Source organism: Myxocyprinus asiaticus, chromosome 40 (genome assembly GCF_019703515.2).
Source record: "Myxocyprinus asiaticus isolate MX2 ecotype Aquarium Trade chromosome 40, UBuf_Myxa_2, whole genome shotgun sequence".
NCBI classification, from domain to species: Eukaryota; Metazoa; Chordata; class Actinopteri; order Cypriniformes; family Catostomidae; genus Myxocyprinus; species Myxocyprinus asiaticus.
Genome location: NC_059383.1, coordinates 9,104,936 through 9,123,618, shown reverse-complemented (window position 1 = coordinate 9,123,618; position 18,683 = coordinate 9,104,936). Strand labels below are relative to the sequence as shown.

Below are 18,683 nucleotides of genomic sequence, written 5' to 3'. Positions count from 1 at the left end.
ATGCATTGACACAGAGGAGGAGACGCACGCTTACTCTTTTTTTCTATGGAGTGATCAAATAATGAAACGAAATCTCGAGGTTTTGCATCATGAGAAATGAGGGCTTGTGAGTTTAATCAAAGACCATTAAAATAATGTGTGAAAGTGAAGAAATTAGGACAGCAATATTTTGCTACTGTAAAATATAAATATAAAAACAAAATATATATTTTATTTTTTATAAACAATATAGCCTTTAATATAAAACACAGAAGTTCAAAAACAACAGTGCAAATGTAAAACTGACCAAAACCAAAGTTGACCAAAACAAGAGACATATTTTAAGTATACAAAAATATTTTGATATTTATAACATTATTTTTCATGTCATTCATACGTTTTTAAAGCCTTAAAAGGAAATCATACATCCCAATTTTATTATTTGATTTATATCTTTGAAGTTAAATATGAAATATGACAATTTATGAGTTAATCGTGAAAGGCCTAAAAGAGACAATCAATCGTCGTAGCCCTAAAACAGACAATTAATCGTCATAATCGCAGTTATTTGTTTGATAATTAATCATCAGCCAAATGTAATAATCGTGACAGCCCTAGCTGGAACTAGAGCTCTCCGCCTGTGGTTAGAAGCATAGTTCCTTGTTGCTGTGTAGACATCATTTTGACCATGTTTACATGCGTTTAAGAAAGCGGCTTACTCCGGGGTTTTGCAGAAAGCACCGTTCTGAAACATCACCGTTTAAGGGATTAAAGACTGTTAAGAGAAATCGCTTTATCACACACAGTTTCTGTCGGAGAACAAGGCTTTTATGTGTTTATGTTAACGCACGTTTTTTTGTAGAGCTTGCATGTGGGTATGTGCTCAAGTGTGTCTGGGGTGCTTTCGTGTCTTCAGCAGCTTTCGTGCTTAAACAGCTTTCTGCAGTTGTTGTAAATGAGCTATTATAATTTGATATCCATCCAAAGGTTGAGCCAGAAAAAAATCTTTATCCGTCATTCTGACGGACTGAGTTGGAATATTTCTGTTATGTTCTATTTTTATCCGTCATAACTGTTTTAATTTTATGAGTACTTAATTTAGGGGTGTAGAATCCATTATAATGGCATATCCATGGCAGTGGATAGGCTTAAATGATATATTTTTTAACTCCCCAAGCACAAGTCTAGTGAAATCAAGGAGTTATTGGGTGAAAGTTCTACTTGTCAATCAACTGTTGTGCTAAAACAAGATTTTTCAACTTTGAAAATCTAAACTGAAATAAATGTCCAATTGGAATATTTGAAAATGTGCATACATACTGTACATGCACAATTTCACAGAACTGATTCAATGTGCGTAATATCACAATAAAGTGTCACAGATGAGAAGCACGCACATCTCTGAAGCTCTACTACAGGAACTCCTCTAAAATAACTGACAATTCTGCTCTAAAGTAATGTTTGCGCTTAGATTAAATGCAAGTAATTGGCAGAAACGGTACGTGTTTATGGTGATGCCGCCTGTTAAAGGTGCACTCAGTAATTCTAATCCAATACACTTTTTGTCTGCTAGCTGTCTGCTAGCTGTCCGTTCTGTGGGTGGGCTGAAAAAAAATCTAGTATTTGTACACAGCCCTGGCTCTGTAAATGGGACAAACACAAAGTGGAACAGACGGATCCACACAACACTACTCCAGCCATTCAGCAACAGAGGGTGATTCTAGTGCGTGCACAGGATGGGGGGTGGGGGCAGATTGAGAGGAGAAGAGTGACGGCCAAACTGGCTGTTGAACTTTCTAAACTCCATGGAGGACAAATGGCTGAGAAACAGACTAAGAGAAAAAGGTCAGACGAATATAAATAAAAAAGAAGTATTATGATAAGTTGAGGGCTAGGAGCCGCGTCAACATCGGTGAGGCTTTTCAGCGGTGGAGAGACTTCCGAGAGGTAAAATGCTTGAAGACAGTTGCAGAAGTTGCTGTTTTTCTTCTCGATAGGTGGGTAACATAAATTTTGCTATGTTTCACAGAACCCATATATGCTGTCGCTGTGATGTTAGATTTAGTAGCAGGAGAGGGGTGAGTGTCTGGAGCTGGTGTGCGTAAAACTGTCTCGCGTGCATGAATTTGGGGGGCAGAGCTTCCAAAGGAGCACTGAAGGGAAGAGTGTGTTTGTTTTGGCAGTTGAGTTCGAATATCAACAGTGTTTCTCAGGAATCACTGAGTGCACCTTTAATACACATCTTAATACTACCAGGCATTAAACGGGGCACGCATACACACAGCGGGAGTGTCAAAACTGTCAAAATTGATGCACTAGGTTAAAATGCTTTTCCTGTTTTTTTTTTATCTGTCAAAATGACGGACAACATTTGATATTATCAGTCAATGTTTTAAAAAAAATCTGTAAATGACAGATAATTCTCGGACTCCACCCCCTGCCTAACATCATTAATAAGCACAGCTATATATTCTTGAACTAACGTGGTTTGAACAATATATGTGCTACGGTTTCGGAAAACAGTCGTAAGTAGTTAATTTCTCAAACGATGCTGCGTACTATGGTGCTTACGCAGTGAGTCACGACATTGTACATGAAACGCACCCCTGGTCAGTATAATATTCAGAAAAATGACACACTTCACCTTTAATTCTTACGAGCCTGCAGTACACATAAACCGATAGCTTATGAGATTGATTCGCAAATTCATAAAGAGTCATTCATTCTCAAATCGAAATACACTGGACACAATGTTTGTTATTGTTGTTTGTTATTGTCTTTGTATTATTTCTTGCCACCCAGTCTTTCTGCCACAACACAATTAATTTAGACCGCAAGTACATAACTCAGCTAAAACATGACTCATTTTGGCGTGGTGCTGTAGATTATTTCAGTACAACGTACTGTCCGAATTGATGGAAGAATGCAAACTTTCAAAAACCTTTTATGAAACTAAGTGTCATAAAAGTAATTCAGTTCCATTTGTTTATATTTTTTGGAATATTAAGTATTCCCAACTGTGCCCAAACCATAGTAACTATGTCGCACATATATTGTTCAAACCACGTTAGTTCAACAATATATAGCTGTGCTTATTAATGATGTTAGGCAGGGGGTGTAAAACATTGACTGATAATATCAAGTGCTTTTCCCTGTGCTGTACACATTTTTTCCCAGTACACGTATTAAGTAGGTGGTGAAAAGATAGACACAGTTAGACCAAGGGCTGTCTGTGCAGATGTTCCTTCATGCACAAAAGATGATGGAAGGTATTAAAATGGCCAAACACTTCAAGAACATGCAGCAATGCTTCATAAACCGTGTGCTGATGTAATTCACGGTTATTGGACCACATTCATCCATCTATGTGCAAGGCTCAAAAATTGTGGATGGAGGACCTGGGTAGCTCAGCGAGTAATGATGTTGACTACCACCCCTGGAATCGCGTGTTCAAATCCAGGGTGTGCTGAGTGAATCCAGCCAGGTCTCCTAAGCAACCGAATTGACCTGGTTGCTAGGGAGGGTAGAGTCACATGGGGTAACCTCATCGTGGTCGCGATTAGTGGTTCTCTCTCTCAGTGGGGCGCGTGGAAAGTTGTGCTTGGATCACGGAGAGTAGCATGAGCCTCCACGTGCAGAGTCTCCATGGTGTCATGAACGACGAGCCATGTGGTAAGATGCGTGGATTGACGGTCTCAGAAGCGGAGGCAACTGAGACTTGTCCTCCGCCACCTGGATTGAGGTGAGTAACTGCACCACCATGAGGACCTACTAAGTAGTAGGAATTGGGCATTCCAAATTGGGAGAAAAGGGCATAAAAAAAAGAAAAAAACATTTGTGGATGATTTTATTTGTGTGACGCACCAAATGAGAAAAAAAGACCTTGATGCAGTAGCTGCAAACTGAATCTGGAGTTCTACCAGAGTGGCTTTTAGTTGCCATAGAAACATTTATGGCTGAAAATTAAAAAAGTTGGACAAAATGACATGGTTTTTCATGGTAAGCTCTTAACCAGAAGGACAGTCAAGTGAATTTTAGGAGAGAAAACCATCAAGATGCATTCAAAGGTCAAAACACATGCACAGGCGTACATGCTGTATCTGCATATGCTCCATTTATATAGTTTACAATGATTTGTGCATTCAAAACAAGACAGTGGTATATTCCTTTTTTTTTTTTTAAACATCAATATGGTTTGGAATATACCTGAAGTAAAGAAAACATATTCAATCCTCGTTGTTTGACAATTATTCCAGAGTTTGTGTTACTTTAAGCACAGCTGACTTGTAATCATATTGCAGAATTAAAAGCCACCGTACTCAATTATTGCTTCAATTCACAGTTAATGAATAGAAAGCACATGCTAATTTTGATCTCGTAGATGTTACTTTGCGTGAGAACATTGTCTTTATTATTGAACATTAGAAGATGTGTTTTTGTTATTGATGTATTATGTTTTGAGCTTTAAAACAGTGCATCTGTATTTGTGTACATTTATTTTTATTCATCTGGAACATTCCAATTCATGCATGCATTTCATACAGATAACCTGAATACACCCCTTCTGTGGTGGACATGTTTTACATTTCTGAATTAAAATTATATATATAATTTTAATTCAGAAATGTAAAACATGTCCATGTTCAGTATATACAGTATTATTTGGGAAAAAATGTCAAGGTGTCTTCAAACTAACTGTCCTGAAGTAAGAAAAAAGTATCTTTTTAGTCTCACTAAAAAGCTAAAATTATGGGGAAAAAACCTTATCAAAGAATTTGGCAAGATCTAAAGAAAAAATTAAATAAATTCACTGTTATTAAAAAATTATTTCGATAAATAATTGAATAATTTTATAATCTAATATTTGAAAAACTTTAAAATAAAAATCAGTGTGGTATAACCAATATAAAGGAAGCCATTTATTTGTCATTATGTATTTGTTGTATTATGTATTATTATATTATTATAATAATATAATATATTACTATTATGTATTACATATTTTTTATTCAATATTAGATCAATCTTTTTATGACTTGGCAAGGTTAGTTCATTTTGTCAAATGGAATAACTCCAAACATTTATGATTTAATATTATTAAAAATTAATGATAAAAAAAAAAATCTTGAGAGCTAAAAAAAAAAAAAAAAAAAAAAAGACCTTAGAAAAGTGTTGTGAGTCTTTACTTTTTACTTGATGGTTAGACCATTTGACATTTTTAGTGTTTTTATTTTATTTTTTTGGAACAAAAATGGAACAAAGTTTTTTCAAAACCCCATGAAACCAACAAGCTAGATTTAAAAAAAAAAAAAAACAAATACAGTAACTGTATGTGGCCTTGTGCCCTTTTCAAAATTCAGTTGTATTTTCTTGTTTCAATCAATGCTTACATTAACTATTGAATGATAACATTTCATCTTCTTTATTTCAGCTCGCAAAAATAAGAAACTATTGCGATTAAAGGGTCCTTCATCCTCGAGTGAGCAGGCGTCCCCTCTGCCCGACGAGCATGTGCGCTCGCTGGTGCCCAAGGCCATGCCGCAGCTGGTGCCCACCATGCTGTCCCTGCTCAAAGCCATCGAGCCCGAGATCATTTACGCCGGCTACGACAGCACCATCCCCGACACCTCCACCCGCCTCATGACCACACTCAACCGGCTGGGTGGACGTCAAGTCGTCTCTGCCGTCAAGTGGGCCAAAGCCCTTCCTGGTGAGCCCTCATGCCCAGCTCTTGTCACAGGCCCCATTTACACCTGTTATTAAGATGCCTTTCGGGCAGTCCAATCACAAGTGATCTGATCACTCAAACCACATTCAGATGTAGTTAATAACACACATGATCTTTATTATTGACTGTTAATGTGGTTAATACCTAAAAACTGAATGAAACGTTTACTTAATTGATGAATACTTCAAGGCTAAATGGCATAGTTTTAATTTAGTATATTAGAGAAATATTCGGGGTTTAATACAAGTTAAGCTTAATCAACAGCATTTGTAGCATAATGTTGATTACCAGAAAGTTATCCCACCTTTAAAATCAAACACAAATCTGGGTTAGAGTGAGGCACTTACAATAGACGTGAATGGGGCCAGTCGTTAAACATTGAAATAGTCCCTTTTTCAAAAGTATTGCAGCAAGACGTACACAATATGCGTGTAAACATGATTTTAGTAGGATAAAATCGCTTACTAACATTTTCTGTGTAAAGTTATATCCAATTTTAAAACTTCATTGCTATGACGATACGACGCCACAAACCCAATCAGAGTGTTCTAAATTCAACGTCAATAGTATACGTAATATTCAGTTTACTTGCATTCATAATTCAAACCATTTTAAATGTTAAAAGTTAAAAAGTCAAAGTAGACACCCTATATAATTCTTGCATGATTGAAAACTAAGCTGTGAGGAATATATGCACAATCAATTGCATGGTCATGGTTTTGATTAGCAGGGAACACTCAGACTGGTAAAAATGTATCCCTTGAATGCACTGTAAGTCGCTTTGAAGAAAAGCATGTATGAATGTAATTGAAGCCTTATATTTGGGAGTTTACTGTATATTTCTTGTAGCCCTAATGTCTCTGTCTGTCTGTCCTGTCAAGGCTTCAGAAACCTGCACCTGGATGATCAGATGACTCTGCTGCAATGCTCCTGGCTCTTCCTCATGTCCTTCAGCTTGGGCTGGAGATCTTACCAGCAGTGTGATGGAGGAATGCTGTGTTTCGCTCCAGATCTCGTTATCAATGAGTAAGATCACCTTTCTTTTATGAACTTTAGTATGTCCCACACACACACACACACACACACACACACACACACACACTTACAAGTGTAATGTAGGGCTCTATTTTCGTTTTATCCAATTTTCTTGAGAGCGCTAATTCTAAGAGCAATTTTCATGCCAGAACAACACTATTATTATCTCAATTCTTCTTCTTATTCTGTAAAAACATTTGGGCATCTAATCGACCGGTTTTATTGAGGAGAAGTGTGGTATGACTTTTATAAGTGATTGGGCAAACGAAAAATCGGGCAAAAACATCCCATGACATAACATTGATGGGAAATCGGAGGGATCATATCTCCACATCAGAAAGTCATACATCAGGGTTTGCTCTTTTGACTCAGGCTAGAGAGCAGCCTTTTTAGTATCACCCTGGAAACTGCCTAACAACCAAATGGGGTCACCCTTGCAACTGTAGTCCAAAACATATATCTCTGTACCAGAACATCGCAGAGACATGGGAGTGAGTTATTTTGACTCGGGCTAGCAAGTAGCCTTTAAGTATCACATTGGGAACTGCTTAGCCACACCCTAGCAACCATCCATTGCACTCTAGCAATGTAGCAACATGCTGCAGCTATATCTCAACATCAGAACACCGTACAGACATAAGGGTTTGTTCTTTTGACTCGGGCTGTCAAGCAGCCTTTGTATTATCACCCTGGTATCTGCATAGCAACCAGATGGAACACCCTAGCAACCAAATTGCAACACCTATATCTCTGCATCAGAACATCGTTCGGACTTGGGGGTGGGCTCTTTTCAATTGGGGCAGAGCACTGAGGCCCTTGGTGATGAGTTTTGACATGGCAAGCACCACTCATATTTACTTCATTATTTTGATTATATTTTTGTTTCGTTTGAAGTGTAATTTGAACTTAGAAATATTTTTGGTTTAATTTTTTCATTTCAATAAATTAATTTAATTTTTCAAAATCAAAGTCGGTAGAAGTGAAGTACATGCTGATACAATCACTATTTTTTTTATTTATTTATTTTTTTCACCCAATTTGGAATGCCCAATTCCCAGTGCACTTTTAAGTCCTTGTGGACACGTAGTGATTCGCCTCAGTCCAGGTGGTGGAGGATGAATCTCAGTTGCCTCCGCGTCTGAGACCATCAACCTGCGCATCTTATCACGTGGCTTGTTGAGCGCGTCGCCACGGAGACATAGCGTGTGTGAAGGCTTCACACCATCCACCGCGGCATCCGCGCTCAACTCACCACGTGCCCCACCGAGAGCGAACCACATTATAGCGACCACGAGGAGGTTACCCCATGTGACTCTACCCTCCCTAGCAACCAGGACAATTTGGTTGCTTAGGAGACCTGGCTGGAGTCACTCAGCACACCCTGGGATACGAACTAGCGAACTCCAGGGGTGGTAGCCAGTGTATTTTACCACTGAGCTAACCAGGCCCCCCGTGATACAATCACTATTAATACTAGCCATGATTTGTGGGTCAGTAGATAATTAATAATGATTAATAATAATGATTAATAATACTTACATTCTCTATAATTTAACCGCACATAAATCCAGAACCACATTTTCCATGCGTATAAAAGGAGCGTCAATAGAAACATGCCTGACATTCAACAGGAACGCAATGAATGCACAAAAGAATGTAAGTCCATATTTCTGTTCTTCTAATTCATTGCATACAGCCCATTTACACTACATACTTCTTATGAATGTGCTGTCTTTGTTTATACCGCTGGTGCTTGACAGGGAATGGACTATATAATAGGACACAAACGCTGCAATAACCGGAAAAGAACCTCGGAATTAAATTACACTTGTCCCTGCCCATTAGCGCATTGCGAGTGTGCTTTCACCAAACCCACTTGTGCATAGATTTAGCGCATGCTTGCACGAAAATACCAAAACTTCATGGCCATGCCCACTGTGCTTAGTGTTAGCGCTCTTAAAATAGGGACTGTAATCTAATTACAAATACCAATTTTTTTTGTAATCTGATTGCATAATACAGATTACATGTAGTCTATTACTACCCAACACTGTTAATAAGGTACGAATGGGTTTATATACTGTATTTGAATTTATTTCAGGGTTTTCCTTTGTGTAGTTTCCTATATGTTAAATAAAAATATGAGCCTTTTGATACGTATCTCTAAGTTAAAATAAAGGAATGAGAAGCATTGTATTTGTTATGTATAAAACAAACAAACAAAAAAAACAGATTACAGCAGTGTGATATTCAGATACTTTTGGGGCTTTTGAGAAAAGTGCCATAAAATGCTTGTAAAGTATGAATGTGTGATGAATGTGTGTGTTTTTGTTAAAGGGAACGGATGAAGCTGCCCTACATGAGTGAGCAGTGTAACCAGATGCTGAAAATCGCCAATGAGCTTGTCAGACTGCAGGTGTCGTACGACGAGTATCTCTGCATGAAAGTGCTCCTGCTTCTCAGCACAGGTACCAGCAAAATTCATGTGCATATGAATGCATCTGTACTTCTGCTTACAGGAATTGTCCAGTAAACATATTCATACAGTTTACTACACTGACCTCTAGAATACTTCTGCAGCATTCTGCTGTAAAATATTTTTGTGTAATGACTGTTCAACTGTATAATATGTCATTGAGCCAGGCAACAGATTCCCAACATAGCTGTGCTAATTTCATGTCTCTCATATCACCCCGTAGTCTCTTCTCATATATATATATATATATATATATATATATATATATATAAAAATAAAAATAAAGTCCAGTTATTTATTTATTTGGCAAGTAGCCGTGTAGTAAACGGGTTAATCTACAGTCATCCAGTCATTATCGATAAATAAAGCCCTTGAGGGTGATACAAGACCCTTGCGATATTGACGGTACATCAACACTTAAACACTATCATTGTGTATAATGCCACAATCCAGTGTTCTTTTTCGAAATAATCACCCAGAATGATAGACAAAAGGTTTTACTTAAATGTGCTATGATTGCCACTTGAAGAAATAGAAATTGCATTAGTCACTGAATCAGTTTCTCAGGTTCGATTCAGCCGTTTCTTCTGTGAAAATATAAAGGAGTCTCAGGTACACCTGTACACCTACTTATTCATGCGATTATCTAATCAGCCAATCATGTGGCAGCAGTGCAATGCATGACATCATGCAGATATGGGTCAGGAGCTTCAGTTAATATTCACATCAACCATCAGAATGGGGAAAATATTTGATCTCAGTGATTTCGACCGTGGCATGATAATTGGTGCCAGATGAGCTGGTTTGAGTATTTCTGTAACTGCTGATCTCCTGGGATTTTCACATAGAACAGTCTCTAGAGTTTACTCAGAATGGTGCCAAAAACAAAAAACATCTAGTGTGCATCAGTTCTGCAGTATTTTGTATGCTTTGCACTGTATTCAAACTTTTCTGTATGAAAGAAATACCAGATAGATAAAATGTTGTGTACCTAAAATCTGATTTGGTTTATTGAAACAAGCAAAAAATATGTTGGCATAGTGGGCTAAAGCACATAGGTGGTAATCAGAATGTTGCTGGTTCGATCCCCACAGCCACCACCATTGTGTCCTTGAGCAAGGCACTTAACTCAAGGTTGTTCCGGGGGGATTGTCCCTGTAATAAGTGCACTGTAAGTTCCTTTGGATAAAAGCATCTGCTAAATGCATAATGTAATGTACTTGCCAAAATCATGGTCATTGTACATACTGCACATTCAGTAAATAGTAAGCTAGTATGCTGTTCAAAGCATAGCTAGTGAGCCACAGTGTTTGTTCGTTAGATCAGATGGTGCTGAAATCCTGCTGTCTCATCTGATAAGAGATCAGGATATAATGCCACTAAGCATTTTGCATAGGTTAATTTGAGTCCGTGTTTGCCTGGGCTGCAATCCAACATCATATGGCCTAAAATCCCTGGCTGATTCTGCACTGATCTTAACCCCACTGGCAAACAGCCATTACTGTACAAGAAACACATTTACGTTCCCTTCTATTTTGCATACTTTCCAATGACTTGGATGTGAAACGGAAGTAGCTTTATATGAAGTTCATTGGAGAAATGTTTAGAATTATGGTGACTATGCACTAGAAAAGTGATACTCAAACTATGTAGCTCAGGAGCCACCTGGAGAAAATGCTGGGTAACCTGAGGCCAGTGCAAATAATGAATATGGTTAGGAACCAAGAAACTATTCTTATTTGGAACTGGTTCCATAAAAAAATAAAAATAAATCACCCACATGAATAGAGGTTGACCGATAGTGGATTTTGCCGATACTGATACCTAAGGTGGTGGAAAAGGTTGATTACCGATTAATCGGCCGATAGTTTTTAAAATCAATTTATAGAATGTAAAAATCCTTTCTTAGTCTTTCCTTACTATGGCGGGCACAGACATACAGGCTACAAGAGTCCAAAATGAATACAATTCCAGAAAAGATTTGAAGCATAATGCATGACTATGAAGAATCCCAAAATACACGTACTTATTTTGGGACTCTTATTTTGAAATTACGGAGACCTGGCTCCATTATAATGTTTTATATTTAACTATTACCAAATTATATACATATTTCACCAGATGAAGTTTTTGTATCATTATTCACAACATGACACAATGTATGTGTTGACTGTGCACATTTCTATATAGTTGCATTTTTCATTTCATGCCCTCGCTTCAGTTTAGAACACTTGATTTATCTAATCAAAATAACCACATTTTCATTGAAGTGAGGATAAAAATATGAATAAATATTGTCTGTCAATGATTGTTTTTATTTCACTTCTTGAGCCCACAGAGGAACACTATCGGCATAGATTTTTGTCGATAACTCCAAAAAGCAACTATCGGCACTGATTAATCGGTAAAACCGATATATTGTTCTACCTCTACACCAGAGCCGTTTTCTGCTATAACAATCAACAGTGTTTCCTGCTGTGCTATAGACACTTTATTTACAAACTCGCCATATTTGATTTTTGACATGAATGAAAACAAGCCCATGAGGGATAAACTAACGTTCAGAGTCGTTTCGCACACGGTCAAGCGCACAGCCTTTCAAGGTATGAACACTACAACTGCTTTGTGATACTCTTAATCAACGCGCCGACATTGTGCACGACCAATGTAGTCCGAATCCTGAACAAATGACCCTTATGAGCATGAAAACACATTTAAAATCTGAGCGGGCAAGTGCCCATGATGCTTCTGCTTGTAATTACGTCAATTCTGAAATGACATGAATGTAGCATTACATATTCCTATCCATTCAATGATCCGTCAGAGCTTTCTCTTTTGTTGGAGTGGGCATATTACATGTCACATTTGTTTAATTCTGACTCATTTTTAATGAGGTACAGAATATGTTTGTCCTTGAAATGATTTGATAAAAAGGCACTAATATACTACAAAAATATCTCTTACGCAACAATGTCATTTTGACTCCATTTGTGACGTGTTTTTACAGTACCAAAGGATGGACTCAAAAGCCAGGCAGTGTTTGATGAAATCCGCATGTCATACATTAAGGAGTTGGGCAAAGCCATCGTGAAACGAGAAGAGAACTCCAGTCAGAACTGGCAGAGGTTTTACCAGCTCACTAAACTCTTGGACTCCATGCAGGAGGTAAGCTGGGGTTTGTCACATTTAGCAAACAAAAACACGATGCTTTATCTGCACAGACCTTATTATTGAGCCAAATAACATGCTAAGGAAAACCAATCTAGTAGTGCTCATACAGTATTTATTAACTTATGTGCCAGTGTTTACTCAATAGTGTTTATATTGTAATGCATTGTAGATGATTGTAAGAGTGAATGTTTGGCTTCACTGATATGTTTGTGTGAGCTGGGAGCACATACATTTCAAAATAAGATTCCCTGATGTGTTTCGGCTTATAGTTAAAAGCCACGTTATGCACCAAATCTTATTTTTGTTGTACAAAATAGTGCATCTGGGATTTTTTTTTTTTCATTTTGGACTCTTGTTGCTTTTATGTCTGGAACCCCCACATAACAGTAAGAAAAGGCCTGAGTATACTTCGGTTGTCCGCGTTGATGATCACTCAGCACACAGTATGCGTGACGCAAATTTCATCATAAGCACAGTCCACGCTGCCCAGATTTTCTCGACCCGCTGCCCTCGTCTGTGCTCATTGTTGCTGTATACACCAGCCATTGGCTGTACTAAAAGAGTATCATAAAGCAGTTGTAGTGTGTATACGTCAAATGCGTTCGTATTCGCTTGAGGTCAGAAAAGTATAAAAGCAACGCGGTTGGCCGGGCGCAATCCGATCCAGAACGTGGAAAAACGAAGTCTACCCGGGCTTTTAGAAATGTTTTTAACATCAATACTGTATATTGATTTTAAAAACTATCAACCGATTATCGGTATCGGCAAAATCCAATATGGCCACTAATATACAGTACATTACAAGAGAATTCTGCCATTTTAGTAATTGGTTTCTGAACCAACAAATGACATTTTCACCACAATTCAAATAATGTACTGTGTTCGATAACATTCTGTGGTGGAAATAACATTTTTAAACATTTTATAGTTAGCATTTTATTTAGTTCTATATAGACACAATTCATTTTTCACAGTTGTTCACAATGTCACACTTCGCATTGACATAATTACAGCTTGATTGGTAATGACACACAAAAAAGATCTTATCTTCACAAGCGGTAGTTACCTTCAATTTTGTTTTTCTTCAAAAAAAAGTTTTCTTCAAACATCACTTCATAATTTTCACAAAATAAATATTGAATAGTTTGGATTACATTTGTTACTCTTTATTTAGGTTATCAAACTTTTAAAAATGTAATAATGTTTATGATGGATTTTGTGTAGTTAAAAATTGAAAGACTAGGCCTAGGGCAAAGGTCAAACAATCAGATCTATACATAGAAACCATTTAAAGTGACCTTCATTAAATATAAAGACAAATATTGAAATCTGTTAGTTTTATTAAAATTAATTCAAACTTTTGGGACATTATGGTGCCGAGATTAGAAGAAACACCCTGTTAATAAATAGCTTTTTTTCTAACACGCTGTCTATTCCAGATGCGACCGGCGCAACGTGACATAAGCGAATCACTCCCATTTTAATCAATGATGCTGTCTACACTGGATGTGCAAGTTGCGTGTCGCGGACAGTAAACATATTCTCCGTTCTATTTTACGCTGCACACGCTGGCGCTACTCCTGCCAACAAGACAAATAAACAGTTTAGAATGTTCGCTTTGACGTGTCCAGTGTAGACAGCCCCAAGGCTTTGCGACGCGTCATCTCTCGTGTCCGTTGTAGACAGGGTGGAATAGTGTTACATAAGATTCTACACATTGAATTCCGTTCAAAGTGTGTGTGTTTTTACACCCTACAATACCTCATCTGTAGCCTACTGTCCTGATGGTGCATTGTTGGGCCCCATTGTGCTGTATATTAAAAGCCTTGTTGAAACGCTGTCTTTGTCCGCAGATGGTGGAGGGGCTCCTCAACTTCTGTTTCTACACGTTTGTGAATAAATCCTTGAGCGTGGAATTCCCAGAGATGTTGGCAGAGATCATCAGCCATCAGCTACCAAAATTTAAGGATGGGAGCGTCAAGCCACTTCTGTTTCATCAGAAATGACTGCCTAAGAAAGCAACAATGCCTTAACGCCACCCTTCCTCTACCAGCGATAGTCCAACTCACCCGCTCACCCCCAAACCTTCAGATGGAGGAAGTCACGTTCAACCCTTTACCCAAATCAAGTTACAACACTTCAAGCCTTTGTGTCCACTTGGTGAAAAAATGACTTTGAGAAAGACACTTTTTATTGATATTTTCTCTTCTTTTTTTTTCTTTTTTTTGCATGTACACTGCTGAAACGTTTACAAAGGTATATCAAATAAAAGGGAAAATGTGCCTTTTTTGCGCTTTGCGAATTGACTTGCGCCATTTTTTCAGGCTAATGCAGTGGTTTGGCGTACATACTTTTGTATTGATATCTCACATTGTTCATCTCTTATTTTGCTCTCATACAAAGCAACTGTGATGGTTCTGTGTAGTTGGCAGCTTAAGGGGCTGTTCACACCAAATGTATTTTTGCGTACATCTGCGTTGTTGTTTTTTATGTAGACACGCTAGATAGACGTATTTGACCATTGTTTTCTCAGCGTCTTGAGTGAGAGCGCACTAAACCTTCAAACACCTATATTCTGTTCCAATCATTGTGCTGTGTCTATCTTTTTTCAATGCAAGAACACATTCAGTGTAAACGGTTCTTAACACTGTGTCCTAACCAGATGCAACAAACCGAAATTGATAAATGCTATCTCATTCAGTTTTTGTCTTAACCAGCCATGACCACGACAGGAGTGACAGGACAATTTGTCGATCTTTTCATTTCTATTTCTGCGACATCGCGCCACATAGCCCCGCCTATTGTGGAATCTCATTGGTCCATAACCTTGGTCCACATAACTGTACATTAATCATCAAATTTGTGGACAAATAGTTTGTCGCTGTACGAGATTCTTTTGCGCCATTTTACGAAGCCTTATGGAAGCTCCAAATCATAAAAGTTTATACGCAGCGACATCGAAATGCCATATGATAATTCATCTCAAATAAAAAACCTTTCCATGCATGATACTAACAGCAAATACTAAGTTGTTTTTGTTTTGTTTTAAAAAGCTGAAATATGTCATTCTTTCAATTAAATATTAATTTTCCTTTCATATTAATATGCAGAGACAACCATAAGCCAGTCATTGCTTGATTCCTTTGAAAAGAAAAACATTGTGGCTCTGTGGCGCTATCAAAACAGTATAAAACATTTGAGCATCCCGACCACCCCGAAACAGCAAAATTGGCTTAACCAATGGCATGAGTTTGGGGCTGGACTATCTATTTTTGTAGAAATAATGACTTATAGTAATAAAAATTCATTATTTCAGTTTGTCGATGCTAATGCCGTAGAAAGTACACACTTTGCCTTTAACTGAAATTTAAATATATACTATTGAAATAACTGAATTATTAAAGAGTTTCTTTTGTTTGTTGATTATTAGCTCAGGTTTACTTATGAACGGTCAGTAAATGTCCATTCATTGGCTTTTGCATTGAATTAGATTAAATTTAGAAAGCTGATGGTCATTCCTGAAATCAAGGAAAGAATTCAGGGTTAATTCATCAGATTTCTATCCATCCAATATGGTCAGGTGTAGATTGGCCGCCCAGCATTCATGCTTTGCAGAAATACCCCCATTTCCCCCCTGAACAACCGCCCTGATGATTTTTTCAGTGTGTGTTGTGTTTGCATTTGTTTTATTTGTAGTCATTATTGGGTTTTCCACAAAAAAAAAAAAAAATTAAGTTACGGAATATTCTTCACAAATGCTAAATCTGGTCATCGATAAGAGGCATGTCAGTTTTTGACCCACATTCTTAGTTTTTGCCTTACATGTATCCCAGTGGTGCCAAGCCACAAATGCACTCTTTTGTAGTCACTTCCAGAACAAAATGAACATTTGTTTTTCTGTCTGCTCGAGCATGTTTGTTCATTGTTACGTGTTAGCTGGCACTCATGTTTGTACTTTGGGGATTCACATTTACTCACAGAACTGCACCAGTTAAGCTTAATTCCTGGCTTAAAGGAATAGTTCACCCAAAACATTTTTTTTTGGAAGCTTTACATAGTTACTATGAACTGTCATGTGCAAACAAAACTAAAGATTCTTCATAAATTACCATTTTATTTTTCATGGAATAAAACAACAGTATAAGTGTTTGGAACGATGTAGGTGAGTAAATAATGACAGCATGTTCATTTTTGGGTGAAGTATTCCTTTTAAAGTACTCACTCATTAGGGTTGCCAGATGTCCCATTTTGGACGAAATGTCCTGTATTTTGGACAAAATGAAGACGTCCTATACATGAGGGGATGTTCCATTCAAGGAACCCCCCACTTCCCCACAGTCAGATAGCAAAATGTCCCATATTGAAGCGACAAAATGAAAATGGTCATAGGGAGTGATAACCCTATGACTCATTAGGGTTGCCAACTCTCCCATATTAGCCAGGACATACTGTATTTTGGGGATGGTGTTGTCCCATATTTAATGGCAAAATGTTTCATGGGGACCCCCCCGCCTGGTTGGACGGTGCAACACTTGAAGGGACTTCAGACATCCCATATTGAAGCGGCAAAATGAAAATCCTCAAGGAGGAACACCCCGTGGGTGGACGGCTAAACAAGAGGGAGACAGACCCCCCTCCCAACCCCCACCCTTCACTCATTTTCTGACAGCGAAACATCCCAAATTGAAGCACTCAAAATGCATCTTGTATTCGCTTGGTGAAAAATTGCCAACCCTGTCACTAATTTCCCATATGGGATGGATATTGTTGTGCATTTAAATGGTGAAACGTCCAAGGACGACCCCCACCCTGGACAGATGGTGAACCGTTCGAGGGGGACCCCCCTGGTCGGACAGTGAAACGTCCCACATTGAAGCACTCAAAATGCTCAAGTGTCGTGTATTCTCTAGGTGAAAAGTTGGCAACCCTATCACTCACTGACCTTCTAATCAGAGTTTCATTCTTATAAGCGTTAATTAACTTGCATATTTTGGGGAAAATATTCCGGCTCTTACATGCATAAGACAAAAGAATGTTAAAACATTTATAACTAACAATATTACTTAGAAAAATACAACTAAATTTGGTAATTTGATAAGATTCGGTGTTTGAGTGCCATTGAGACACTTTGATCCTGTATGGCCCTTTACAGTATTAAAACTTATGTGAGCATTGGGTTTCTCATGCTTGAGTTAATATTGTTAGACCTGGCCAAGACACTGTTGGTTGTCGTCAGCTGGCATCTCGCCATGGCCTGTATTTGTTACCTGCAGAGCTGTAATACAGTCCTTTGTTCGAAAGGAGAGTGCTTTTGGTTTTTACATGTAATGTAAATCGCTTCATTTATTCAACATGAAATTAAAATATATACACAGTACATATCCCATTCCCTCCCAGCGGATAGCTCAAATATTTTTTAAGTAAAAATTCCTTGCTACGTTGATGAGATATTTTTCTAATTGTTTCACAGTAGGCCTTGCAAAGGGAGACCGTGAGCCAAATAATGTCCATTGTGTAAATTTAGGAGAACACTGAAATGTCTAGAAAATATTTTTTCTTTTTGAAAATCATTGATCTTTTTAATCTAAACTAAAATGCAATTACGCAAGTTCTCTTTGATATATAAATCATTTTACAAAAACAAAAATAATAATAATACTTAAGTTTTATTGTTATCTCTTTTGTCAAGAAATGTATTGCAAATGCACTTTTGAAAAAAGTATTAATATGTAAATGTAAATTCTATATAAATTGATAGGGAAAATATAAGTTTAATCATTTTAAAGAATGAAAACAAAGTTATAATTTTGTGAGTGTATGGGTGTATATATTTGAGTATATTTTGTATAGTGCAACAACAGAGTGACCAAAGCAACGCAGATTTAAAAAAAAAGAAAATAATAATAATAAAAAAAAAAGTCCTTATTTAAAGAAGTTACATTTTACAGTAGCGCTTACTTCCCAACTCTAGTACTTTATTTTATCCTTTTCTATTTCTTTTATAAAAATGTAGGCTTTGGTTTCATGTATAATACTGTAAAATGAACTACTCTTTACAAAAAGATATCAAAATAGATTAAAAAAAAATACATCTGTGTGTATAAATAATGTATCAAAACCTGAGATTTTGCACTACTCTAATACTGGCCTGACATAGTCTATTTTGTACAAAATTCATGCAAATACTATCTTTAAAGATAAAGGGCAAATCATATTTCATTGGTATATGGCTTTCATTAAAGTCTTTTTTTTTTTTTTTTTTTTTTTTTTTTTTTGCATTTTAGTTATATGAAA

The 18,683-nt window shown here is 37.3% G+C and overlaps 1 protein-coding gene across 4 annotated transcripts in view; it reads left to right on the top strand.

Annotated features, from left to right (window-relative positions):
• Positions 1-18,683, top strand: part of LOC127430414 (glucocorticoid receptor-like) — a 123,038-nt gene extending 104,355 nt beyond the window's left edge. For all 4 annotated transcript variants that reach the window (XM_051680157.1, XM_051680158.1, XM_051680155.1 and 1 more), the window contains 5 exons: positions 5,411-5,689; positions 6,589-6,733; positions 9,080-9,210; positions 12,226-12,383; positions 14,243-18,683. In XM_051680157.1, coding sequence (XP_051536117.1) covers positions 5,411-5,689; positions 6,589-6,733; positions 9,080-9,210; positions 12,226-12,383; positions 14,243-14,395 — 866 coding nt within the window. In that variant the 3' untranslated portion in view covers positions 14,396-18,683. The remainder of the gene's footprint in view (positions 1-5,410; positions 5,690-6,588; positions 6,734-9,079; positions 9,211-12,225; positions 12,384-14,242) is intronic.